Source organism: Oculina patagonica, chromosome 1 (assembly GCF_052425735.1).
Source record: "Oculina patagonica isolate OP01 chromosome 1, crgOcupat, whole genome shotgun sequence".
NCBI classification, from domain to species: Eukaryota; Metazoa; Cnidaria; class Anthozoa; order Scleractinia; family Oculinidae; genus Oculina; species Oculina patagonica.
In genome coordinates this window covers 9,545,728-9,572,248 of record NC_135758.1, presented here as the reverse complement: position 1 = coordinate 9,572,248, position 26,521 = coordinate 9,545,728, and the positions used below count along the sequence as shown (strand labels likewise).

The following is a 26,521-nucleotide window of genomic DNA, read 5'->3' as shown; positions in this document are numbered from 1 at the left end:
CCCGGGCATAACCGTTTACAAGGCAAAAAGCTATCCCGCCTTGAAGGGGTGCCCCTGGCAAGCAGACCGAGTGCCCCGGCAAGGCGGGTTTCCCGTCTTGCATGTAAACGCTTCGATGCGTTCTCAAAAGAAACGTATAAAAAGTTGGCTCGCCCAGGGTAGCTCGGTTAGCCGGGTAACTCGGTTTGCCGGAGCACCCTCCCTCCATATAAACAGGTCCTTAGTCTTGCTCGTTTCCAGTCCGTACACAGGATCATGTTGTGCGACCTGAATCTTGTGGGTGGAGAGGGAGGGGAAGGGCGCCTCAATTCAGTCCAGCTTGGAAAACTGGTTATAAAAAACTCGCACTACGAAATTTAAAACACTTTAATGACAAACTGGAAAAAATCACATATCATGCAGGCAAATTTTTGATTAAAATGAGAATACAGCTAAAATGAGAGCCAAGAAATAAAACCTCCACACCCACTCAATTCGTCAATTAAAAAGGAGTGAAGTCTGACTCACTGATTGATTGATTGATTGATGATGGATGGATTGATTGACAGACTTATAGACTGACTGACTGGCTGATTGATTGATTTTCTGATTGACTTACTGGGGGTGGGGGTTGGCACGGGGGTCTACCAGTTCTCGTGTAATGTAAACGGTTGGAAAAGGAATGAAAAACCCTAAATATCAAGCCAATGTCTATTAATCGTATTTTCTTTTTCTTTTCTTAAGAATGCGCTATATAGAGACTAGTGAGTTTCATACACTATAGTGTATAACAGTCTGTTATTTTGTTACATTATGCCTAGAAAGACTGGAAAGAATACGTTAAGTGGAAAAATTTTGCAGTAACATTTGCTTAGAACTGTTCCGGTAACCAAGAACAAACATTAACACTCGATGAGTTTTGTAATTAAAAATGTACTTCCAATATTGTTATGTCAACAACATAGTATAAATTTTCACAACAATGAGAAAACGTGAGTGTATAGCGTGAATTTGAATACAATTAACAAGGAATAACACTTGCAAATGGCCGTTAATAGCTTTAGGTGAACGATCGAAACAAGAGCATTATTAATTTTAGTTTTCTTGGCCGGTGAAACGATTTCAGACTAACAAGATGACATTTCTTGAAACATATTTTACTGTAGTGTGTGTTGCCTTAGATACTCGCTTATTATGAATTTAAAAATCAGTTCGCTTCAGTCGACTAGTGAATGCAGTGAGCGAAACACCAGGGAGTGTGCACTGTTTTCTAAGCGACTATGTTAGAGCCAGCAACAGGAAGCCTGCCCTTGGTCGAAGTGAACGGATTTTCCTAAATGAACGGCATCAAAACTGTATGGCAGTTTACCAAGACGAAGCCGAAAACTGCTTGGACTTGGGGTATGTAAATTACAGTGAAATATTCTTACTACATAATACTAACATAATTTACCAGCAAACAGGTCGTTAATCTCCTGCTAATTTTAGCCTCGCGATCTTTTCATTGCCGCGGAGATTAAGCTAAAAACGAAAATGGTTCGAAAAAGCGCGATTTTAGAACTCGACTGAAAACGGTTTTTCAATAGTGTTTACAAAAATCAAACGTTAACCATCGGTCTATGACCATGGAATTTGCATAAAGAATTTTATTATCAATAATTTGTTTGTTTTGTTACGGTAGGTTAAAATGGTATATATGCATAGACTTTATAGGACAACTGATTCAATGTAATATTTAGGAGATTAGCAATACTTTTTTCTAGTGTAGTTTCTATATAAACCCAGATAAATGCTTCTGGCTATGTGTACATAGAATGTAGTTATATTAATTTCACTAATTTTCTTATGATTACCAGAGAAATTAGCCTGAGGATATGTTGAAACAATCTTTGATGCAAAAGGTGGCCGTTTTACAACTTTTTTAAATGCAATGTAACACTAGCTGACTCACATATTCTAATTACTTCTTTTTGGTAATTGTTTTTAAACATGAATTTGAATATGCAAACGCTCTTTTAGTTTTAGAGTGCATTAAATATTAATCTGTTGAATTCATTTCTTTGTGAAATACTTGGGCGTTTGTGTCGTTTTTAGAAAAATCTTTACTCAATTGTCAGCTTTCTGTTATTAAAGATGTACAGCTATGGGATTCCACGAGGGCTGCTGATGCTTCAACTTGCGAAAATATCTTATGCGGAAGCTAAGCCCATTTTCAAAAAGTAAAATTTAAGTTGCTGATATTTCTGCATTTTGCTTCACGAAGGATTTTATTAAGTATGGCTAAGGTTATTTCAGCTTACACTGCGTCTCATCGTGAATGTTTACCGTAAAAAAGGTTTCAGACGTTCTTCAAGTAAAGACCGCTCTCTGTTTTAGAAAAATAATGCTCGATCGAAAAAAGTCGCTAACCATCCGGATTGAAAAAGGTCAGCATACTTTTCGTTTTCTATTGTTTTGCTCATAACAAAAACTTGATAAATTGGCAGGGCAGCTGTTGACTTTAAATTAATTTTTATAATTCGTGATTTCGTCTGTCTTATCATATCATTAATTTTACTTTGATTTTTAAGGCTTGCACTCCCGGCTCACTGTAATTAAAATATATAAGCAGTTAAATGCACTCTTAAATAAATGGAACAAAGCCTAGGTAAGCGTTATGCCTTGGTCAATGTTAAATAGCCTTTAGCGTTACAGGTCTGGATCGATTTTACTCGTCGAATGAACACTACTCGGAATCTCTCTTTGTACTTAATAAGGCCAAAGTTATGAGCTAGAAAATTTATCACTTGGCAAATCAAGGTAGTTTAGAAGACGTAGGACTCTAACTAGCCTTCTTCGCAGACGTTCTTTGGGCTCGTCACGCGTTTCCAAAGAACGTCTGCGAAGGAAGCTAGACTCAAACTGTCCATTTGTAGGCTTGAGTACCGACTGAAAGCTACTGAAAATGTATCGCCAACTGAGCGGGAGCGAGACTGCTTGAAGATCTTGAAAAGACTGCGGGCTCATGCAGAAAATTTCCGCGGCGATGGCCCGTGAGAGAAGATCTCGACAGATAAAGAACGCTTTGCCTTAGTAACTAGCAACTGCGATAACTACGACATTGAAAACCCAAATCATCGTGGCTCATTTAAGGTCATTTAACGTCTTTCGGTTAATGTTCCTCCCCTGCACTCCCGTTTTATAACCTTAAAATATTTAGAAGAAATCAGTTATTGTAAGTTAGCCAAATAGGCAATTCTATTTTAATTTTTAGTTATTCACCAACAGTTAAAAGGCACCATACCGCACGCTAAAAGCAAATACTAAATATTAAACTGAAATAACTTGTGGAATTAATTATGGAGCTATAAATAACGACTTAATTTCTTATGGAGACCTGTTCATACTGTCTGCTAGGCCGGTAGCTGATATACACTTAGTATCACATTAAAAACAAAATCCTTGCAAACAGCCACCCGTCAATATGGTTAAGAAACCTGCTGTATGCACTATTTCAGCCAATGACTGGCAGGTAACTGACCAATCAGAGCGCGCATTGAAGCGCGTCTCTTCCAAGATGTAAATAAAGTAGGTTCGCGGCAGCTTGTTGTTCAGTTTAGTTTTCGGGGCAAATTTCGCGAGATTTGGAAGAAGCGCGCTGGCGTTTCGGACTTATTTGAACTCGCTACAATGCCTATACCGGATCGAAGGACAAGCGGCAAGGAAGGTAAACGACTTGTATTCTAGCTGCGCGTTTAATTTGACGTTAAGAACCGTACAACGAGAGCTTTATAAAGAAATGCTTGCATAGCTTGGAAGCTGTTGCAAACATGGCGATAAAAAAAAATATTTTTCGAAGAAGCTATTTTTTCCATAACCAAATTAAATACTTTTGCAATTAAAGTTCTGAACTCGTTAGCAAACTTTTCTTCGTCTTCACAAGTATATTGCTAAAAAAACTAGAAAGGAAGTCGATTTTCCTGTTTGCATATTTTGTTTTTCTAGCTACTTTTTCCTAGCACAATACAAAAATTACCAAATATTTCGTATCTCCGACTACTAAAATATAGAGGATAAAATTAAATTTCCTTTAGATTTTTACAACACAGTTTCTTAGTAAGCACTCAAATATTTTGCCAAGCGTCCGTTGCAGAGGACAAGGGACAAGGGGCCTAAATTATCTAAATTATGCAGAACTTAAAAAAATAACAATTGCATATTAACACGGCAGTTAAATAACAGTTGATGTCTTGTAAAATTAATATCTAAATTTATAATCAAATTCGTCTCTTTCAATTACGTTTCACGATATGTAGAATAATCAAATCAAAATAACAAAATGTCAAAATTCAATTTGAAAGTCGAAATGTTGTCTAGCTTTAAATCTGCAAAAGCCTTAGTTATGGGCGTGGTCGGGAGGATTATTGGGGCATTCATGGAAACTAATTATTGCTTTGTTGCTGTTTTGGGGTTTGCGAAACACTTGGTCCGTCAGTTTTTACGCCTGTATATCAAAGTAGATTGTCTCCTTATCGATTCCTAGACGTTTCCTTCGATGTTATTTCTGCGCTGCTTGACAATAAGAAATTACATGTTGGTCTTGGGAATTAAAAACATATTAAGGTTGCTTTTTCTCTTTTTCTTTGTAGCGAAAACAGCCGCTAAAGATGTATTCAGCGGCGATAAAGGCGAAGAAGGTAAAACAATTGTTGTTTTAATTTACATAAGACATGTTGCTGTTCATGAAACTACAACAAAACATTCCCTTGAGCTTCAGGCCACCGTCAAATACACACACGCAAATATTTTTTTCTGTTCCTTGGTTAAGTCGATATTTAATATTCATTTTTTTTTTCGGCTTTTAAATGTCGTAAGGTCGCCTTTCCTGGCGACCAAACGCTGACTGAGTAACCCGGAGACTCTAAACTATGTAGTCTACCCCCCCCGCCCTAAACTGAGAACAAAAACTGTGCTTGAATAATTTAACAGACGAAGCTAAGTGAGCAGTTTTTTCCATTTAGTTCTGCGTACTTGGTGGTACTTAAAGTTTTTTAAGAAATAAGTTTCTTTTTTATTTTCAGCATTTTTCTAACTTTGATAACACAAAAAAAATAAATTGTCAGCGCCATAAATTAATTTTAGCGTTAGCAACAGCAAGTAACGATTTTCGTTTCGTTTTTTGGCCGTAGGAAGTTTCCAAAAGGCTGGCAAATTCGTCTTGTCCTCCAAACTCTGGGAGCACTCCACACCGTCCAAAACATGCGACGTTCTCATCACGTTTCCCAAAAACACCGAGGACTACACGGTAATGTGGCTGTTATCGAGGCTGCGAGCCAGAGTCCCGGATGTTGACGTCCATGTTCGTCAAATGGCACATTCACCGGTCTATGGCTTCTATCTTACGTCATCATTTGAGGTGTTCCTGCAACAAGCGGAGAACCTGGGTCTGAAAAAGAAGCTGCGCACCGGTGGAATAACAGAGTTTAAGTACGATGAACGAGATACCTTTGAGAACTCGGATGATCCTACAGTTTTCTTCAACTCTGGCGAGAGACAGAGCATGATTCTTGAAATGGTGAACAACTTGAGGGCCGTGCAAGGAGACGAGTTGGGGAAGATTAAGTTCGTGGAGGGACAGCAGATTGGTAAGAAAATAGTTTTATGGCCAGGTGGATTATTCCATGTACTTAAAGTTTGTCTGAAATTTGCCCTGAATCTGCCCACTCTACTACTCTAAGAGGAATGTTGGAAAGGAGAAAGAAAAGAAGACAGCCATTTTATCAACATTTGTCTAATTTTGTGCTAATGAGAGTAAAGTTGAGCAAGGCTCAAAAGGTCTGCGGTTTCACAAATTGAAGGGGTTCATGCTAATACCCTCCTAACACTAATATTCACAATATGGTTTTAAAACTGGAAGGGGATAAGAAAATTATAGAATGGCTTACTCATTAAAAGAACAACACCAAAGAATGATAACGAGGAATCATTTGCACTTAAATGTCATTCCGCGTGCTAATATAGAAGAAGATAAAGTGCCTAACTAAAGAAGCATAGTGTCTTCAGGACTACATATTCACGGTCACTTGAAGCGCACCACCATTTATAACGGGTAACTTAAGATAAGCGCGCGCTGTGATTGGGTAATTTAGCGTTCACTATTTGCCCAAGGGTGGATGCTGCCCGGGGGGGGGGGGGTACTCCCATATGTGGCCTATATAGGTATGTGCCGCCCGATAGGGTATGGTTTTTGAGGTTCTCGGTCCTTAAATAGGGTATCATTTTTGCTCCTTTTGGCAATGTGTTCCTGGTGCGATCCTTAGATAGGGTACCTAAATTCTATTAGCTAAAATAAACGCCCAGCTAAACGAAAAAAAAGGTTTCTTAAAACAGAATTTTCTGTTCAGGTATTAGTAAAGCGATTTTATAAAGATTTGTGTCTTGCCGTGCGCGGTTAGCCGTCACGGAACGCTTCTCCTTCCCTTGAATAGGGTGTCTTTTTTTCGGTTTTGGGCCTTAAAAAGGGTATCAATTTTCGCTTTTTTTATCCTTAAATAGGGTCAGGGTTTAAGAACCTTGGCGGCACACCCCTATCCGAAATTTATGGGAGTACCCCCCCCCCCGGGGGATGCTGGTGGGTTCTTAACAACCTCCCCGAGTGCGTCCATGACTGAATTGTGCACGATGTTGCGTTAATCCTTTGTTAAATAAAATTAATTCAAATTCATTGAGCACGACAGTTTCTGTTTGTTAAGTCAGGTCTTCGCCATACTCAACATTAAACCTTGCATTCATATTTCCTTTAATTTCCAGTCCCTAAGCTGTTGTCGGATGGAGTAGTGGAAAAGATGTTTCCTCTGCATAACTCTGATGACCTGGCTAAGCTGAGGAAGACCTGGGTAGCGGCATTCTTCAAGAAACAGCCTCTAGGTGAGTTATCCACAAGTAAAAAACATCTTTGCAACAAGCACGTTGGTGGCGTTATTAAAAAGTCTACCTTTCTCCAGAGAAGCAAACTCAAAGTTAAACATGATTGCTTTCGATGGTTATGCACTCTCTCAGCATCGAGTCTCAATGACGCCTTCCCACAAAAACGATTTTTATAAAATTGTATTCATATTCATCTTCCCGTCTCCGTAATGACGCTAGTATGCAATGCAGGCGTTTTCGATGGGCGAGCGTTGGACAATTTTGTTCGCGTACTTGGCCTTCAAGTCGCCTAGGACACTTTCTTCCTCCCTTCCCAAGCCTTTCCCGTGTTCGAATCCAAGACGGCGCTTGCCCAATCAAATGCGCTCGCTCGCTAAACTATCCCTGTATTACAGGCTCTAACAACGAATTTCTTTTTATTTTCCAGACGACATATGCCAATATTTTGGTGTGAAAATCGCCATGTATTTCGCCTGGCTCGGTATGTACACCAAGTGGCTAGTAGCACCTGCAGTTCTTGGTATCATTACGTTCATCCTGTCCAACAGAGGCGAGGTTACACGTGATTGGTGCATCTTATTCTTCAACATCTTCAATATTGTGTGGGCCACGCTCTTCCTGGAGGCCTGGAAACGAAAGAGCGCCGAGCTTGCGTACAAGTGGGGTACAATGGACATGCCATCTGATATGCTGAAGGAACCAAGACCGCTGTTTAGAGTGCGTTGTTTGTAGAGTAGACAAGAGACTATGAATATTTCATATTCTCTTGGTGTAGTCCATTTGTGGGTAGTTATCTCCTTGTCGGCCGAGTTATAACTTTTTTCCACTTCTTCAAAGCATAATGCCTTTTCCTAATTAAAATTCTTCTCCCCGAGTTGTAATACTGTAGAATTTCTATAATAAGCCCTGCACGGCTTATGTTTTATTCAAGACTTCCTGGCTGGCTTATTTTCGGAGAGGTCTCATTATCAAAAGGGACCTACCAAGTGCGAGTTGTTATCCCCCTCGACGAGTTTTAATCCGGCCCCGATTGACAAGTTATCATTTCCAACCCCCGAGGTATAATCCCCCTCCCCTAGATGTCCTTCTTTCCGAGTTAAATTTTCCTCCCTACTAACGTTACAGTCGCACTCCACGCACTTACGTCCTTAGGATTGAACTCAGGTACTGTTCAATAAGTACTTTATATTTGACTGGGTTATTTGCCATTTTTATATTACTTCATATTTGACAGAATTATGCTTGTTTTGGTGGACTTTTATCAATGAAGACACTTTTTGATCCTTATCATCTGGACATATCTGTCTCCACGAGCCTCGTGGAATAGTCATTGTCCCACATGTGTGCTGGATAATATTTTTCATTACTCTGATTTTAAACAGGGTGAATATCATAAAAGTGAAATAACCGGACGAATAGAACCACACTATTCATCCTGGAAAAGAAACATATTCCGATACTGCGTGTCGCTGCCAGTCATCCTGACGTCACTGGGTGTCGTTGTGATCAGCATGCTGTTGTGTTTTGAGTTTCAACGGTGGGTTGACAGTATGGAGAACCCTCCAAAGCCTCTCAAGTTTGCCCCGAAAATTGCCTTGGCTGTTTGCATTGGAATGTTGGACGACAATTACAAGAAAGTGGCCTATCATCTGAACGACAAAGGTGATTTAAATATGAATATATAAACGATTGTAAATAAGCAATATTAAGACGAGGTAACCACAAGAAAACAAACGTGAAAGCGCGGGGGAAATGTCAACTGAACCAGACTACGTATGCTGGTAACGGTTAGGTGCAATAGGCCTTTTGCACGATCCGGTTACATGGTACAAAAATCAACTATGCTGGATCGCAAGTTACGCAGTGGGTCATCCAAAACAAGGGAAGGTAAAGCTTGACTGGTGCGAGTAGCTTTATTCTGAATGCCCCACCGTGTAACGTTCGCGGCATGGCTGATTTTGTACCATGGGACCGGATCAATCGTAGCTTCCCAGAGTTCAGGGTCAGCTCCCAGACAGTTCGGTCATCCTTCCTAGGAACACGGAATTATTGTTTTCTATTACTTATTCCAGGTAGCCAGCCAGCCAGCCAGACAGACAGACAGACACATGCAAGCTAGGGTAAAAGGACAGACAGACAGACAGAAAAAAATACGAAAACAAACAGATTGATTATGATACTTGTACCCAGTCTTGTTTTGTCTGTTTTAACCCAGTTTCTGGTTATATGCTAAGCTGGAATAAATTTGTAGTGACGCCAGTAATAAAAGCTAAAACAATCTGTAATGGTCGATAGGGCAAGCCAGTATGTGCAATCAAGTTTTCTCCATACACTCATACCCTGGTCCATTCTTGTTTTATTATCAGAAAACTATCGTCTACAAGAGACATATGAGAACCATCTGATTATCAAGCTTGTCTCGGTAAGTTTGCTTTATTTTAGAGTTCATAAAAGCAATAACTTTTACTCACAAACAGATTCTTAAAATTTGACATATATTCATGTTAAGGAGTCACTGACAGGTTCAAGCACTCGCACAAGAACCTCGAGGTGACAGTTTCTTTCTCCTTCCTTATTATAATTATTTGTTTATCATCAATTTACAGTTCCAATTCTTTAACGCCTTTATGGCGCTGTTTTACATCGCCTTCTACATCCGGGACATGGACAGGCTTAAGACGGTGAGTACGCAATACTTTAAAATTGCACATTTTTGTTTTTTCTCTATCGCTCACAACTTAACTGATAACCGAACTTTTTGAGACATTTGAACCCTCATTGTGATGCGAAACTGGGCATAATTGTGAGGTTTTAAGAAAGCAAATCGGAGTTTCATGTAATTTTAACAGTAAATTACTGACATGAAGTTTTGCATGCGGTGATAAAAAGGACTGCATATATAGCAGTTTAAAGTGTCCTAAGTGAAAATGTATTAACACCCTGGAAAATAAATTGAGAGCTTTTTATGTCGAGTAGTAATAAAAAAAAAGAACTAGAGATCCTTGTGGAACTGGCCTTTTTTGGAACGCTTTAAATCACAACTCCCTTAAACTCTTAATTATTTTCAAATTACCAGCAACTCGCCGCGCTGCTCATCACCAAGCAAGTGGTTGGAAACGTCAAAGAAGCTTTAGTTCCATTTGTCAAACAAAAAGTGAAGGAATGGAAGCTGAAGAAGCAAGAAGCCAAGGCGAAGAAGGAGCTGGACGAAAAGGAAGGAAAGGACAAGGCGGCTGGCGACAAGAAATCAGATAAACCCAAGGAACTGGATTCGCCGCTGATGAACCAGGCTGAAATCGAGGCTACTATGGCAGAATACGAGGTAACAATAGTATTGAGCATGAGTGAAGTAGGCCTTCCTGTTGTTGTATTGTTGTAGCCAGTCCATGCATCCCACGTAGATTTGTCACGATATTCAAACTGGCTTAACGGAAAAGAAAATATTAAACAAAATTGAAACCAATCTTGCACTTTCAAAGCGTAAATACCCGGCAATGCCTGTCCACAAGAAGCAAAGCGGAGATCCACTTCAACATTTCAAGCGAATCGGGAATGAACCACCAGATGTAAGATTGAGTTGATAGCTTACCGGTTATGAACTAAATTTAACTGTGCTAAAGCATGTTATAGAAAGCTAGTTGGACGTAAGTTTTAGTGAAGTTATACTTTATCACTTTCACACGTTCATAAATCCGCTTATTTGCCCTTGTTTCGTTTTTATGTTCACACTGCAAGCAAACGCACGCGCTCGATGTAACCACTACTTTCCACCTTGTTTTCCCACAGGACACATTTGAAGACTACCTGGAGATGTTCATACAGTTCGGTTACGTGGTTCTGTTTTCTTCCGCCTTTCCTCTCGCAGCCTTGTGCGCTCTGCTTAACAACATTATCGAGATCAGAAGCGATGCCTTCAAACTGTGCACCAACCTTCGGCGACCATTTGGAGAGAGGGTAGAAAACATTGGCACCTGGCAGGTAACCGGCTTAAACTGGATTGACATGTTATCAGAAGGCGGTTCTCGACGTACAAACCGGAGCAAACGTGCCAGATTTTTCCAACCAATCACAAGCAAAAACGAAACCAAACGTGACTTTTCGCCATTGGCATATTTTTTTTTGCCTGCGTTCGGATTGGTTTACTGCGTTATGTTTCCCTGATTGGGAAGAACCAGTTTTACGACAATCGTTTAGAATCCGCTTCGTTGTACAGTGTGACTTACGAAGCAATAGTTCAAAAATGTTAAAACTAGTACTCTTATTTTATTTTACAAAAGAACAAACAGCACAACGTTTTTAAACGTACTGCTCAATAGCTTTCATTTGAATGGTCACGCACTAGACATTCATTCATAAACGTCAAAGTTACTAGCACATGGCCTGTCAAGTTATTCAAAGTGAATGAGTTGGCTTCCATTGTGTGGCCACCGTTGTTTTAACGCTAACTACAGGTTCCAAGGGTTTTTGGTGTCTATTTTCCACAGTAGTATGTTTTAGTGGTTTATTGAATCCCACTCTGTTTCTCTTTTAGGACGCAATGGAAGTCATGGGCGTGGTCGCAGTGATGGTTAACCTGGCTTTACTCGGTATGGGTGGCTCTGTCCAGCGGATGTTCCCCAACATGACAGTCACCGACAGGATCATTCTCATTGTTGTGCTTGAGGTTAGTTTACCCTGCTATAATTTCTTTTTGACTTTCTTCTCAGTTCTTGCTCGTCACATGATTCGAGAAAGTGACTTGAGCTGAGCCATTTGGACTAATGGCAGCGTGACCCAGTGGTGTAGAGCGCCGCTCTCGTATTCAGGGGGCCCCTACTTTTTAAGCCAATCATGCTACCACCTATACAGCTTAATGGAGCTACGTCCCGAACAACGCATCTTGAAAAAACTGGCAAGTTTTTTCAAGTTTGTCGCTTGTAATCCGTCTTAATCTTCGTTAGTCAAAGCCATCCTTGTGTATTTTCGCGTTTTTATTACTCCTTTGATGTCTCTCTGCGTTAGAAAACTATTATTTTCGAGGTTTTCTTCACTTTAAAAGTAATCAGAAAAATGACTTTAAATATCGTGAGACTGCTCCTTTAACTTGTTTTTGGTAGTCCTTCGTTTAACCCCTTGTCCACACTCTGTGATAGCCATAGTCTTCGAAATACCATATTTTTTGAAAGAAACTGTGAAAGTCTATTAAAGAAGGAGCCATACACTTTTTTCCTTCTTTCAGCATCTCGTTCTTGGCATTAAGTTCGCGGTAGCCTACGCCATTCCTGATATTCCAGAATGGGTGGAAAATGAAATAGCCAAGATGGAGTTCCAGCGACGAGAAGCAGTTAAGGTAAAAAAAAGACTGTATTTAATGTTAATCTACATGTTGGAGAAGAAAGCAACATGCGTGACGCATATGCGCCATTTCGGTCTTTCTCCTGGCTCCTCTTCGTTGAAAAATAGTTTGAACACCTTATTACGACCTGAGGTGTCCGTTCAGTGCTTCATCTTTTGTTGAATCGAATTTCTGTTTAATGAAATGTTTCCCAAATGACTCTTACTCTCGGATAAAGGAAAATGTGGTTCGTTGAACTTGGTATTTCCAGGAAAAGTCCAAGTTCTTAAGTGGGTAATAAAATACCTGTCACTTGTAACGGCAACAGAATGTTTTCACAAATACGTTACATATTCATGTTGAAACTCCTAGTTACGGGGCTCTGTCATACACAGGATATCAAACATATTCAATTTCTAACATCCCATGTTGTGTTTTACAGAGTGCTCCAAGCACCCCAAAGTCTCCTAAAGACCCTAAAGCACACACGCCGGTGTAACAAGGACACAAGCAACACTGGATGGCGGACTTCTTGAAAGTCCATTACCTTGAAACTGCAGTGTTTTTAGGTCATTTTCTAGGAAGTAGACTCTTGTTTTTATTCTTTTCTCTGACGACCTACAACTATACAGAACATCAATGGTATTCAATAATAAAATTAACTGAGGGAGAATTTACTACCGACAATTTACAGCATGGGGGTTAGGTGGGGAAAATTTTTCTTTGTAATAGTAGTTCACTTAGTGAGGTGAATCGAAATTAATGAAAATGATACGAACGAAGACAACGAGAAAATATCAAAATAACTAACTTTTTAATAACTAGTTTAATCTCAAAATGAAGATTTTAAAGCGTTAACTAATTGTTAATATGATTGACAAACGAAACGTGACTACATGGAGTTATTATCTAATATCTAATTTACTAATGAAACGCTTTAAATTCTCGGATGTGAAATTTGAAATAAGAGAGAGGCTAACTTGTTAACTGTTAACCACGCCCTTTAGGAATTTTAAACTTCTCACAATAACACTTAGAAGAACGTGATTAAAAAATAATTGCTAAGCTAAACGCCTGCAAATGATTTTCTATTTAATGAACTCTTAGTTTTGTTAAAAGATTTGTGTCTAATGTGCATTAACGCCTAAAGCTAACTTTAATTAGAACAGTAAAGCAAACGACCAGCATTATAAAGACGATTTTGCCGCAAAACTAAACTAACAATGACATTAATAGAATAAACGAATGGTCAACTAATACTAATAACTAATAGTGCAAAATGCTAAAAGAATAAAATGTTAAATAAAATTATAAACACTGCTTAATAATTTAAATGTAAGTCAGAAACGAGTTCATTAAAAAGAAAAATTGAAATTAAGGTGGAGGTTAAAATGATACTTATTATTAAATTTATACAGTGGAACCCCGATATAACGATCTTCGATATAACGATTTCCCGATTACGATGAATGTGTTATGTCCCGGCAAAGTAAAAGTATGAGACGGCCCCGATATAACGATTCCTCGATATCGATATAATTTTACTGCTCCCTTGGCATTAACATAAATAGTTAATTACTAATTTTTCACATTTTAACAGAATTTTTACATAAACCGCAAGTAAAGTTGTTAACGTAATACTAAAACTGATGCTAAAACACATGTAGAAGAAAATAGAAATTTAACGTTGCGTTTAAATTTAAACTATAATTGCATAGTAAGTTTTAACCCGCGAATTAACTGAAATTAGACATAAACATCATCGTCTATTCAAAACAGTGACAAGAACGAGGAAAATATATTGGAAGCTATCTAGTGGCTTCATTAAATAAACAGAATTATAAAAGGTGTAGACGTTTAACTAATCTAAAACAATAAACATATGAATAACACTAACAGACACCTAACATAAACTTATGCATTGACATTTCTAAATACTCGCTGGAAAGAATAGACTTAAGCAGGAAAAATGACAAAACACACAGACTTAGGAGTTGACTTTTAACTTCTTAACATAGACGTTACTAATAATACAAAAAGTCGTTTTCACTTTTTTATCTGTTTGTTACTATTTTTACGAACAGAATAACAAAATAACCAAATGTTATGCTAGGACAGAAATTGGCGCCTTTAAGTGGCGCTAAGAATATGACAACAAACAAACAAACAAACAAATGCACATAGCAGTATTAAACACAAAGAGGCAAACGAACATGAAACAAATAAAAAATAATAATGCAAGAGTAGCTAAGAGCAGCCATACCAAAATGGCAACGACGCATAATACATTAACTTAAAACCAGAAAACTAGTTAAGAAGCACATTAACTGCATGTCACTAAAATACAACTAAACAAGAACGAAGGTCCACTATAACAACTAACACATAACTATGTTAGCAGAAAAATACGAAGACTTACTTTAGTGATTCACAAAACGAACAAATGCAATAACGACGACTAATAACAATATGACCAAAAGCAAAGCAGTTACAAGTAACTAGGCAAGCACAACTAACAACAAGGAACAACAAATTTTAACCACGTGAGCTAATTTTAGAGAGCCACATCGACCAGCAAAGTGACTAGACAAGAACGATGATTAACGAATAACAAAAAAAAAAAAACCTAACAGAACATGATAATGCTTATTTTCATAGTTATATAATTGCCTAACATAAATTAAAATAAACTGGCACGGACATCATTAAGGCTAACCAATAAAAACCACTAACTTAACAAGCTAGAAAAGTTAAATTTGAGGTGTAAATTGAGATAACAATATTGACGAAATTAAAGTAAATAACTGGGTATTAACAACATTAGCAACTAACAAACAGAAGCTCTTTAAAGACAACAAAACTCAACAACGATGACGACTTTAATAAGGCCAAAAATAACACAAAGAACAAACAATGAGATATTCACTAACTATAATAGATGACAAATAAATTTATATCAAAACAGCATATTCGAGGTACAACTAACCTTTGCTCATAAAAGTACTAACGTTACGCCAATGACAAACAAATCTTACCTTAACCGTTTAACAATTAAAAGATCTCTTCACATAATAACATCTAACACGACAAACAACGAGGAAACAGAAGACAGATTGCATAACTGGCAATTATTTTAAAGCTAATAAACCACTCAATCAATCAAACAAGTTGACACACAAACGAAAAACTACGTTGAGATGCAAGAAATTGCACAAAGGAGGGACAATTATCTAGCAAATTGAAATGACAATGTTATAGCTTCGAGTGTTACGAGGCTAAAAATGACAAAAATATCACACGGACTGAAGACGAGTACGAATCAAAGATGACGCAAAGCACCTTTTTTCTATCACACACGAATTTTTTTATTAGAAAAAAAAATTATATAGCGAATAGAACTAGTGTTTCAAATTAACTCTAAATCAAAATATAGTTAAGTATTGCAAGACTCCAGAGAATAAATACACAACGACTTTTTTTCTAATTCTATGAGAAAGGAGATCTAATTATTTTGTAGGCGATAACACATTTAAGTTTTTTCTCATTTTAAGTGCTTAATTTTAAAAATAATAAATACAAAAGATCCCCAGCTTAGTGTAAGTTCATTAGCTGTAGTATCGTTTGCGAAGACGTAAAGATAAGCCGGGATGGTGCCATTTTTCACTTTTCCCCGCCATTTTAAATTTTTCTCGCGTATACCTAAACGATCCCAGAAGCACTCGGACGACAGAGTTTATTGTCGTTTCCAGATCTCACCTCTCTCACGAATGTTGAGAATACCTGGGTACAAGACTAATTGCTTTTACACATTTTTAAAGTCTCGTTATGAGACGTTAACGCGCACTTTTTTTTTAATCGAGGTAGCTTTTATACAACGCTGTTTTCTATCCGTGCTTTAGGAAATGTTATTTAAAGATCTACAAAACCATAGAAAAAAAAAGCAATTTCCAATTTTTTTGTTAGGTACGAATACGAAATGTATGATAAATGAAGGGAAAATAAAGGGAAAGTTTATACCAGTACTGGAGTAACTTTTTTACTTTATTTACGATAATTGAGGCGGCGGGTTCCCATTACTTTGTAACATATGTAGCCTTGGCTCCCTTATCTTTAGGAATTATATGAGGGTCAAATGACTTTTTATTCCCAGGAGGAACCTTTGAACAGGGAATTCTTTTGTTGAAACCAGATATCAACCATGTATACGGAATGCAATGTAATGTGATTGGTGTGGTGAGGTGTGGTGATGTGTGATGCGATGACGTCATGTGTCAATGGATGACCTGACATGACGTCGTGTGTCTATACTAAAGTGAGACCATTTGAATAAAAACTATTCAGCAGTACTTTCACGTGGAACCGTTTATTCTATCTTTTTCAAATGTAACTTTTGAGCAGGACTTTCACGTGGTACTGTTTAGGTGGTTCTATAACTGCAGCAATTAGTCCTGGAACAGAAGACTGACAGGTGCTATTTAGAACATTTGTATTTTAGCACACTCTTAGGAGGTAAAAGATGTTTCGCTGGCGGTGCGGAAATATGCAATACAATGTGATCCACACAACTTGATTCTCTGCCAGAGCATTGACATTTTCAGAAAACTTTCTATACTCTCTTAACTGCGAAGTGTACCTTCCAGTGACGGAGAACAACATTCAAAAAATGATATCTACAGTTATAGTAAGGCACGAAGGAAAAAAGGAAAGTACTTTACAGTTTGAGCACATATCTCAGCAGTTTTTTGCCTCGTACTTCCCTGAGCCGTCCACAGTGTCTCAACATGGTGAGTATTGCCCTGCCTGAAGAGTCCATCTTGAGCTGTGAGTACGTCTTGAGGTCGTCATCGATGAAGAAATACTCTCCTGTTACACATAAAAACAAAACCGTTCTGTGTCATGTATAGGATTTCCAGTTCAGGATAGATTGCGCACTACTTTAGAAATACGGGACGCGGGGGATGTGATAGGAGATGGGAAATCCTGTAACAAGCTGTTGAAAAGTAAAACAATTACCCTGCTCAATCTTGCGAAGGCGATAATCTGTCTGATTCACAGAATTGAGCGGTTTTCACTTGAATTTTGAAAGTAACTCGCAATTGCTTTGGTTTTGCTTTACTACGCTTAGCAATTGGTTTGAAAAATTTTCACACTTTCCCAACGAATCAGAAGTAAAACAAAACCCAAACGTCACTCACTAACAAACGTTTCCACGCGCTTATCGCCGGCTACATGTATTTGCTTGGAGTTTTGATTGGTTCACTGGTTTGTCTGTGTCCTTTGTGATTGGCCAGAGCGATTACTTTGGTTTTGGTTTTACGACACTCAATTGAAAATCGCTCTATCGTACATGTAGCATCTAGTTTAATACCTTCTGTGTCTGGAGTCTCCGCTTCCTTGAAAGCCTAAAGGAACATATAACAAACACTTGATCACTAAGTGGAAGAATAATCGTTTAATGAAGGCAAGGGGACTTTCATGTACATGTGCAATTGGCGCTATTCCTTCAAAATCGTCGTCAAAGCACCGAAACAAATTTTGACAAACCCCACCCAATCAAAGAACACTCAAGCAGTCCCCGTTCAATAACTACCATGTCGGATTACAGTAAAAACCCGCGTATAAGAACACCTATTTTGGCGGTTCAGGCTGATTTGGTTCATATATAAAGGGTTATAATCTGCAAAATCAGCCTGTAAGTGTTCTTAAGTGTTCTTAAAAAAAGTTTCTTAAAATAAGGAACATACTAGGCTACCAATAGATGAAATCAATATATATGCACACAATTGTATTTTAATTTTAATAAAATTGATAAATCAAGGCAATACTGTACTGTCATTGGGGTGGAACTATTATGTGTGCAATGAAAAGTAGTGTTGATCTTTGATATTTTTCCATATAAGAACAACTTTCATTTTTCAGGCTGAATGTGTTCTTATATAAATGGTACTTTATTTCCTAAAATCAGGCCTGGGTGTTCTTAATCCACTTGTTCTTATACGCGGGTTTTTACTGTATTGGCGAAATGAGTGAAAGCTCACGCAGTTGAGAAAGAGAAAGCAAGCGTCAGTAAATGAAACATCTATCTCGCTCTGCTCTTTTCACTTTTAGCCTCGCCACCTATCGCTTTTTCCCCGCTTGTGAACAAAAGTTATTTAAAAAACTATGAAACAAGTACAGTATGAATTCTTTACCCTTTTTTACCCCAGGGCAGGAAAATTTCGGGGTGTGATTGCCCGGGGCAAGTGAGAATGAAAGTTTGGATGTATTATTTGGAATTACCCGTCCTTGTACGCACCGTTTAGCCCTCAATCATCTCATACTGCTGGGCAAATATTTTCTTTATGTCAACGCACTTAACAATGTCAAAGGCGTTTTTAATGACTTCATCTCATTAGTGCACGAGAAAATCGAGCCTGAAAAATATATCGCTGTCATGTCGAATGATGAGAAGAAATTTAAACAGAAATGGAAATTCCTTCTCAGCTAGTTAGAGTCTGAATTTTAGTAATGTAAGCAATGCAATTATACATTTAAATGTAACGTACCAGCGACTGTAATTAATGCATTGTTTAACTTATTGTAATGTAGTGTTAAATATATAATGTGTTGTAATTTAGATACGTATGTATTGTATTGTTTCTAGTACCATGTAAATAGCTTGTGAGTGTTGTTTGTAATAAAAGCGCAGTTAAAAAAAAAAAAAAAGTTTGGTGGCCTGGTGAGCAAGTGAAATTAGCCTTAGTAGTCTTGTGAGTCTGAGTGATGGCAAGAAAAGTTTAAGTGGGGGCAAGTGAAAACTGAAATTTACTGGTCCACTGGGCAAGTGGATTTCAATGTTTTTTCCTGCCCTGTACCAACCACCCCTACTCCCTCCCCCCCCCCCCTTTCTTAGCGCTGTTGCACAACTACGTAACCGGACAACTGGAACAAGCTACATCAAACAACGATGGAACAAAAATGAGAACGTAAACTATGTTGGACTTTCTCTGGCCTTCAGAGTTCGCTCAGACTTGTAGACAGTATGTACTTCAGACAGAACAGTAAGTACCTTGTATTTCTTCATAACTGGCTCTCCCATGGCTGAACGAGGAAGACGCAGAATCTTGTACTTTGCTGTGATAACTTTATGGATTTCATCTATGGAATTATTGACTTGATCATACGAGACGCGACCTTTGATATACCTGCAGCAATGTGAGCACAGAACACTTAAATGTATAACAAAGGAAGGTAGAGTTTTGGTTTGAAATTGGTACCTATTAGGGATAAAATAAATCGTTTGAGCCACGCCCAAAAAGGGGTTAAGGGGTTTATAATAATAATAATAATGATCTTTTAACAGGAGGCTCCACTCACTAGTGTGGTTTTCAGGGAGGTCCTGAGATAAAAAAAATAATGACATAAAAAAAATGAATTAAAAATCGAAATAATTACAAAGTTGATTAAAAACCCCTAAAAGCTAAGAACGATACGGCTAAAAATATATATAATTGAAATTCGCAGTAAAATTAATAAAAATACAATTGATCATTAAGGTTAAAAAACTATCTGAGGTTTCGTAAGCGTGTAATTCTACTAGTGCACTAATAAAGCAGTTGCTATTGTTTTGAGAGCTAAGGGCATTGTTTCTGTTGTTTGAGCTGTACCAAAACGATTTGATATTTTAGATGACCTATGGTTGTGTCATATGGTATAGTTTTAGCCACCCGAAAGAAGCGAGCCCTCGAAAGTTGCGATCCTGTGAAAGAAGCGATAGAGAACGGCTCCTAAACCCGCCGCCCACCGAGGAGACTCTAAGGTCTCCAGTCATGTGCACAAACACAAACATCACATAGATTTTCATGCTGTCAATGTTGTTGGTCTTGACCCCTAATTTTCACGAGCGACTCATTTTGGAAGCTTAGTTGTCAGTTAAGGATCCACACTCTGAAAACGACCACAATAGAATCACAAAAGTCTACAAATCCGTGTTACGTGTACTAGTCTCGCGCCACGTTCTTTTTTAAACTTTTTCGGGGCATATGCTTTTATAAAACGTACTGCCCTTTTTGCAAAAACGTCCTGAAAGTAATAAAAATAAAAAATAAAAGTCAGCAACAAACCAACTCAAACCTTACTTTGGTATTTCTTCAAACTCTTCAACTGTGAGGTAGGCTAACTTAGGAAATTCTGGTCCAGTGTCAGAGGATGTGTCTTTAGCCCGACGGGTCTTTTTTGGTTTTGTTACCGCGTCTGTTACAACTTCTTCTTTTTCAGGGCCCCTAAAAGATCAAGATTAGAAAACCGCATGTCTGAGTTTTTTGCCTGTATTTTCAAAAAATGACCACAACATGCTCACAAATGATTAGGCATTTGATACCATTATTGTAGCATCAACTGATAAAAAGTGGTAGTATTGGTGCATCAACGTATTATAGGACTTTTAAAAACACTCAAGATGCTGTATTCATTTGAATTACCTTTTAGCTGCCTTTTCCACTCCAGGCAAATGCGAAGGAAGATTGGATGCCACATGCTCAAGTCTTTCTCTAAATTTAGTTGCAACATCTTTCATTGCCTTCAAATAAAATTTTACGAAAAACAAAAACATTAATTAGAGAAACTAGAGTTAAGGAACAGGGTTTGAACTACAGCAAGTATGAGGCTTACATGGCTTTACTTCACTCGTTTTTTAAAATAATATTATAACAATAATTATAATTTATTACAATTTAATTATAAGTTAACTAATGGTACACTCCCGGCCAGTCAGTTCTATCAATTAAAAATATGACAACAAAAGAAATATAAGGTGATATCATGAAATGGCAATTTTTTGTCACTTTTTCATGGTTTTTTAAAAGAGAAAAGTGGCATAGAGGATAATGGGGAGAAGGGGGGGGGGCAAGAGTTTGCAAATTCAGAACATGGGGAGGGGTTTATAGGGTTTTAGGATTTTTTCTTCCTGGGAGGGGGTTGTAAACCCAAATACAAGTTGATGTACATGTTGGTTGTCATTTTTTTTTTTTTTTTTTGGGGGGGGGGGGGTAGTGACAAGATGTTTTTTTTTATTATTGTGGCCAAGATTTAGAGACCTGTTTCAATAAAGCTTTGATTTGCTCCCCCAACCTACAACAAGTATAAGAAATTGAGAACCAGTTCCAGCAGAAAAATCAAGAAGTACAGTATATGTAATAGTTTAATTTAGACATTGCAGAATTGCTTGGTGATTAAATCAAATTTTGCCAGACAATAGAAATCCTGATAAGTAATTTCTTGGATATAGATTTTGTTATGAAATTTAGCGATATAAAATCACGACGTTTCGACCTCTCCGAGGTCATTTTCAAGTGCGAATAAAAATATAAAATTAGCATTTAAATATATTAAAATAGTAAAATAGGAAAAATTGTCACGAACGCTGAAATGCGATAAAATATGTAAAAATAAGTGACAAAATATTAATGAAGTTAAAAGGGTTAAGAAACTTAAAAATACAGAAACAATAAGAGTAATTAAAAAGAAAAAAAAAAAGAAAAAACCGGCCTAAACAAATAGTTTTGCGCGGATGGAATCGCATTGTTTGTTCAGAGTTGGTTTCAGTTCTTTGATAAAAAACATTTCATAAATAAGGCAGTCAAACTTGCTCTGACACTTCTTCAAAATTCTAAAATACTGCGCAATGTCATCTGGGGCCATATCGTGTTGTTCCTTGAGGTGAGTACCAATGGCCGATCCCTTGTGTTCTTCAATCCGTTGGTGAAAATGTCGGCACGTGTATCCGACATACCCTGCATCACACAGGTTACACTGAAAATTATACACAACGCATTGTTGATTCACAAGGGGTGGCTTGTCTTCCCTCACTTTGATTTCATCCTTGATTTTCCGACTCGTGTACACGGGGCTGATGTCTACCTTGATCTTCCGGCTGAGGTCTTCAAGTTGTCTGCGGACCGAATTTGCAGATTTCTGGTCTTTGAAAGGCAGCACGATTCTGATTGGGTCTTGCTTCTCAAGATCGCTTTGTTGGGTAGGTGCACCCTCGGACACTTTAGACTCAATAAATTGACGGATGGTTGACTGTACAAGTTCGTCTGGGTAGCGCAGACGGGAAAAGGTCACTTTGAGGCGTTCACACTCTTGATGAAACAATTTCCACGAAGAAGAGAGCTTGAATGCACGGTTGAGCATGGTGTTCAATAGTGATCGTTTATATCTTACATCCACATGGCTATGATAGTGTAACAATAGCCCAGTGTCCGTAGGCTTTCGGTACACCTTCGTGTCTAAATGGCATCCATTCCTGATGATATCCATTCCCAAGAAGGGGAGGCTGCCGCGCAAAACTATTTGTTTAGGCCGGTTTTTTCTTTTTTTTTTCTTTTTAATTACTCTTATTGTTTCTGTATTTTTAAGTTTTTTAACCCTTTTAACTTCATTAATATTTTGTCACTTATTTTTACATATTTTATCGCATTTCAGCGTTCGTGACAATTTTGCCTATTTTACTATTTTAATATATTTATGCTAATTTATATTTTTATTCGCACTTGAAAATGACCTCGGAGAGGTCGAAACGTCATGATTTTATATCGCTAAATTTCATAACAAAAACAATAGAAATCTCCTGTTGATCAAAATCTGCAAACTTCAATTTCCTGGCAATTATCAGTGATATACATGTATGGGGCCTTCAAGAAGGCACATTTTATAATGGTAAGTCATTGCAAGATAAAAAATAAAGGCACATTACCGGTACATTTATACACTTGTCAGCATTAATAATACACATGGACATTTTGGAAGTTTGTAGTGTTGCAGGAAAAATGTGAGAAATGAGTAAAACGTCTATGAGTATTATAAGTAAAACCATCTATTAGAGGATTATTCCACCACAAAAAAAAGTTGTGTAATAAATCTCTTATCAACCATGCTTTTCTCAGGACAGTACTGTGAAAATATTGACCCTCTGTCTTTTCCATAGGGCCCTCACTGCGCTCAGTCCGTACTGTCAAAACCAAGGGCCAATATTCTCCCAGTACAGCCCTTGTGCTTGGTTAATAATATGCTATGTATAAAATTAACATGTTCTCCTGACATGGTCAAATGACATGGAATAATACTAGTGATTTAGCCACCAGTCACATGACAACTACATGTAGTAGTACTGTAGACAGTCTGCAGTTATTAATTTTGCATGTTATTGCACATAACTGTAGTTTGGTAAATGTATCAGTTACACAGTACAGTGTACCTCTCCTTGCTCCAACAGCATCTTTTCTTTCTCCACAAGTGCTTGAAACACATCTAAAGCAGCTTCAATCTCCACTAACTCTTTTTCAATTGACCTCAACACAGAATCACAGTTTGTAGCATTCCCTGAAAAGGAAAATTTTCTTTTAATATATTTTTTTTCCAAGAGACAATTATATTTTTAAAGATCTAAGTTTAAAAATTAAAGATTTTTGATTCTCATAATTTTAACTAGTCTTATCCCTTTTTCATTGTTTGATTGTCGAGTGCCACGGACAATTGATAGATTGGCACTATTGAAAATTTTTTGTTATTTCTGAGAGATTCTGCTTGTCGAAGCCAAGAAAGTATTACTTTAAACATCATCTTAATTTGGAAAAAAAAAATAACTTCCATTTACTTCCAACAAAAATTTTCATACGTGATTTTACAAAACTAACACCCAACATTTTGATTAAAAACACCCAACATTTTGATTAAGAGTCCGTCAATGCACAGGCGGAGACATTGTGGTCTAGTGGTTAGGGCGTTGGACTTTAATCGAGAGGTCCCGGGTTCAAATCCTTCTCCCTGCCACTAGATATATTTGTGTTTCTGGTGGTCCTGAATTCATTCCTCCACGCTATGTAAATAGCCAACTGGTTAGCCTCCAACCAGTTGGGACTTTTAACAAGTTTCATTTTATTTATAATATTTGTTGTCTATTTAGTGTCCTCAATTAGCACAGCAGTGCAAAATGCCTTGACACTTGAATTACCGGTAAGTGACTCATTAAGTGAAAGTGATTTATGTATGAGGTCGAATAACTATGAAAACCCTGACTCATAACCTAAGGGTTTTAAAATGTTTTCAAGTAGGCATCAGGGACTGAAAGAGTAGACGTCCATGAAAATGCCGAGCTTGTTTGTTTCGAGCTGGTTGCAATGACCAGCCGGTAACTGGCTACATATAATCAAGAAGCCAGCGGAACACTGGCGGGTCGCTGCCTTGTTTTGAAAACGGTGCATAACTGACAACCTACCGTCATCCGTTGTAGATGTTAGGATTGGCTCAATTTCCAACCATTTTGGGAGTTCGGTATGTCAACATCCCACAATGGCATGGGGCAATGAACACAGGCTTAGAAAACGGTTGGAAATCGAGCCTAATCTCAGGAAGAAACCGGCCATTCCCTCGATTTGAAGGAGTACAATCATGTATGACCCAGACAATGTCTGTGTAGGGCCCAAAAGGTTGAAAATATTGTTCCCTCCCTGTTAGCCTTCTCTTAAAGTAAGAACCTTCACTCCACTGTTTATCAGAGTTTTAATCTGATCCACCACTGATACATGTAGTAGCACCAATTATGTACAATTTTTGAATGACTTTGTACAATTTTTTTAATGATTTCCTACTTTATGTCCTCTTAATTCCTTGAATGTAACAGTTACTGCAGTGTCTGACATTTGCAGAATGCAGAATGCAGAAAAAAAAAAAAAATGCAGACTAACAGAATATATTGTGTTACCTTTACCATTATTGAAAGCTAACCTTAAACAGGGTCAAACCGAAGTGCTATTTAGGCTAACCGGAGTGTGTAGTAGGCTAACTTGAGTGAAAAGTTCACTCCGGTTAGCCTACTACGCACTTCGGTCAGCCTACTTTACACTCCGGTTAGCCTGTTTATGGTTAGCTTTAAATAATGGTAAAGGTAACACAATATATTCTGTTAGTCTGCATTCTGCATTCTGCATTCTGCAGTCTACATTCTGCATTCTGCATTCTGCAAATGTCAGACACCGCAGATACTGTGACCAATTTTGGTTGTCTTTATGTGTAATTTCTGATAAATTCCTTCTGCATTTTTACAAGTTCAAAGTACTATTAAAATTATTAGAATTCGCTGTCGTACTGTACGTTTATCAAGAAAAGATCTCCTAGCTTATATTTATATTTATGTGTCTTTTGCACTCATCCTTGGGGTACTTCTAATAATCCTACTTCACTTAGCGTTTAGCAGGGTTTAGGTTAAGCTTGCAATGTAAACTGTCAACATGTAACAACATGAGCTATTTTAAAAACATGGAAACTTCGAAGACATTAGGTGGAATTTCGTTTCTAGCTTAGCCAATTGAAAGTTGATTAACAAAAATATACTTCCTTTTCACTGACTTCCTTACCTGCGCTTCGTAACTCCATGCATCGCTTCAAACTCGACGTTTTCGTAGCAAAATGTGCCGCCATTTCTTCCAGCGTCGACGCCATTTTGAGTTTTAGCGCCAAATTGCAGAAAGTAGCCGCTGACCGATTTATGTATTGCGGGCATGTGCGCAACTGAAAGGGACTAGGGCGAAGAAGAAGAAGAAGAAGAAGAAGAAGAAGAAGAACAACAACAACAACAACAACAACAACAACAACAACAACAACAACAACAACTAAACAACAACAATATACCCTGTCCAGTTTTTTTCCTGCGAGCTGGAGACAAAACTAACAAACAAAGTGATCTTTTCTGTATCCCGTCCAAATAGAAATCCAAATTCAAGATTTTTGAAACACAAATTTCCATCTAAAAAATAACCCCCCGTATATCAGGCCCTCCCCGTAAGCAAGCCCACCTGAAATAGAAGTTGAGCAAATACGGATTTTTGTAGGAGTTTTACGCTATTAGAAGAATTAGTACTAAGATACACAAGTTTAGAAAGCAAAATGACAATTTTAAACAGCAAAATAACAACGACAAACAAAAGCTGTAGCTTTAATTTCAGCAGTAGTATCAAACGTCCCCATCTGTGAATTTCGTCGCTCGAAGAAATAAGAAGACAAAGAAACGGAAAATTTTAACAGGCGCCACATTGGACTTGCCGGTTGTCAGTTAATTTTAACGCGATTGTGACTTTTTATTCTTTTCTCCCGATAAGCCGCTTAAAATTTTATTTTGCCTACTATAAATAGCTCTTTACAATCAGCCAGTATCTTTAATAGATCTTGATAAGCCTCCGGGATGAATAAATTCTTAAAATTTCCTACTTAGCTAATCTCGTTAAGGTATGGGGTTCTACTTCATTTTTTATTAGTTTTCCTCAATTTAAATGCCCCTCCTGTCTA

General features: G+C 37.7%; 2 protein-coding genes across 3 annotated transcripts; one reads left to right on the top strand and one right to left on the bottom strand.

Annotated features, from left to right (window-relative positions):
- Positions 1-1,010: 1,010 nt before the first annotated feature.
- LOC144656025 (anoctamin-8-like) lies at positions 1,011-13,578 on the top strand. Of its 2 annotated transcripts, none has more exons than XM_078516246.1 (13): positions 1,011-1,380; positions 4,608-4,655; positions 5,148-5,603; positions 6,769-6,885; positions 7,313-7,602; positions 8,268-8,547; positions 9,252-9,307; positions 9,492-9,566; positions 9,962-10,207; positions 10,672-10,863; positions 11,417-11,548; positions 12,104-12,214; positions 12,642-13,578. In XM_078516246.1, the coding sequence occupies exons 1-13, from the start codon at positions 1,317-1,319 to the stop codon at positions 12,696-12,698; spliced, it is 2,124 nt and encodes a 707-aa protein (XP_078372372.1). In that variant the 5' UTR covers positions 1,011-1,316; the 3' UTR covers positions 12,699-13,578. The 2 variants fall into 2 exon arrangements, with proteins under 2 accessions (XP_078372372.1, XP_078372381.1); XM_078516255.1 differs by lacking the exon at positions 1,011-1,380 and adding an exon at positions 3,558-3,685.
- Positions 13,579-16,543: 2,965 nt separating this feature from the next.
- Positions 16,544-26,274, bottom strand: LOC144656494 (SKA complex subunit 1-like). Its single transcript, XM_078516719.1, has 7 exons — positions 25,594-26,274; positions 23,436-23,560; positions 20,659-20,756; positions 20,317-20,460; positions 19,248-19,383; positions 17,568-17,601; positions 16,544-17,062 (listed from the first exon to the last, which is right to left on the bottom strand). Exons 1-7 carry the CDS (start codon positions 25,676-25,678, stop codon positions 16,911-16,913), a joined length of 774 nt encoding a protein of 257 aa, XP_078372845.1. The 5' UTR covers positions 25,679-26,274; the 3' UTR covers positions 16,544-16,910.
- Positions 26,275-26,521: the final 247 nt, after the last annotated feature.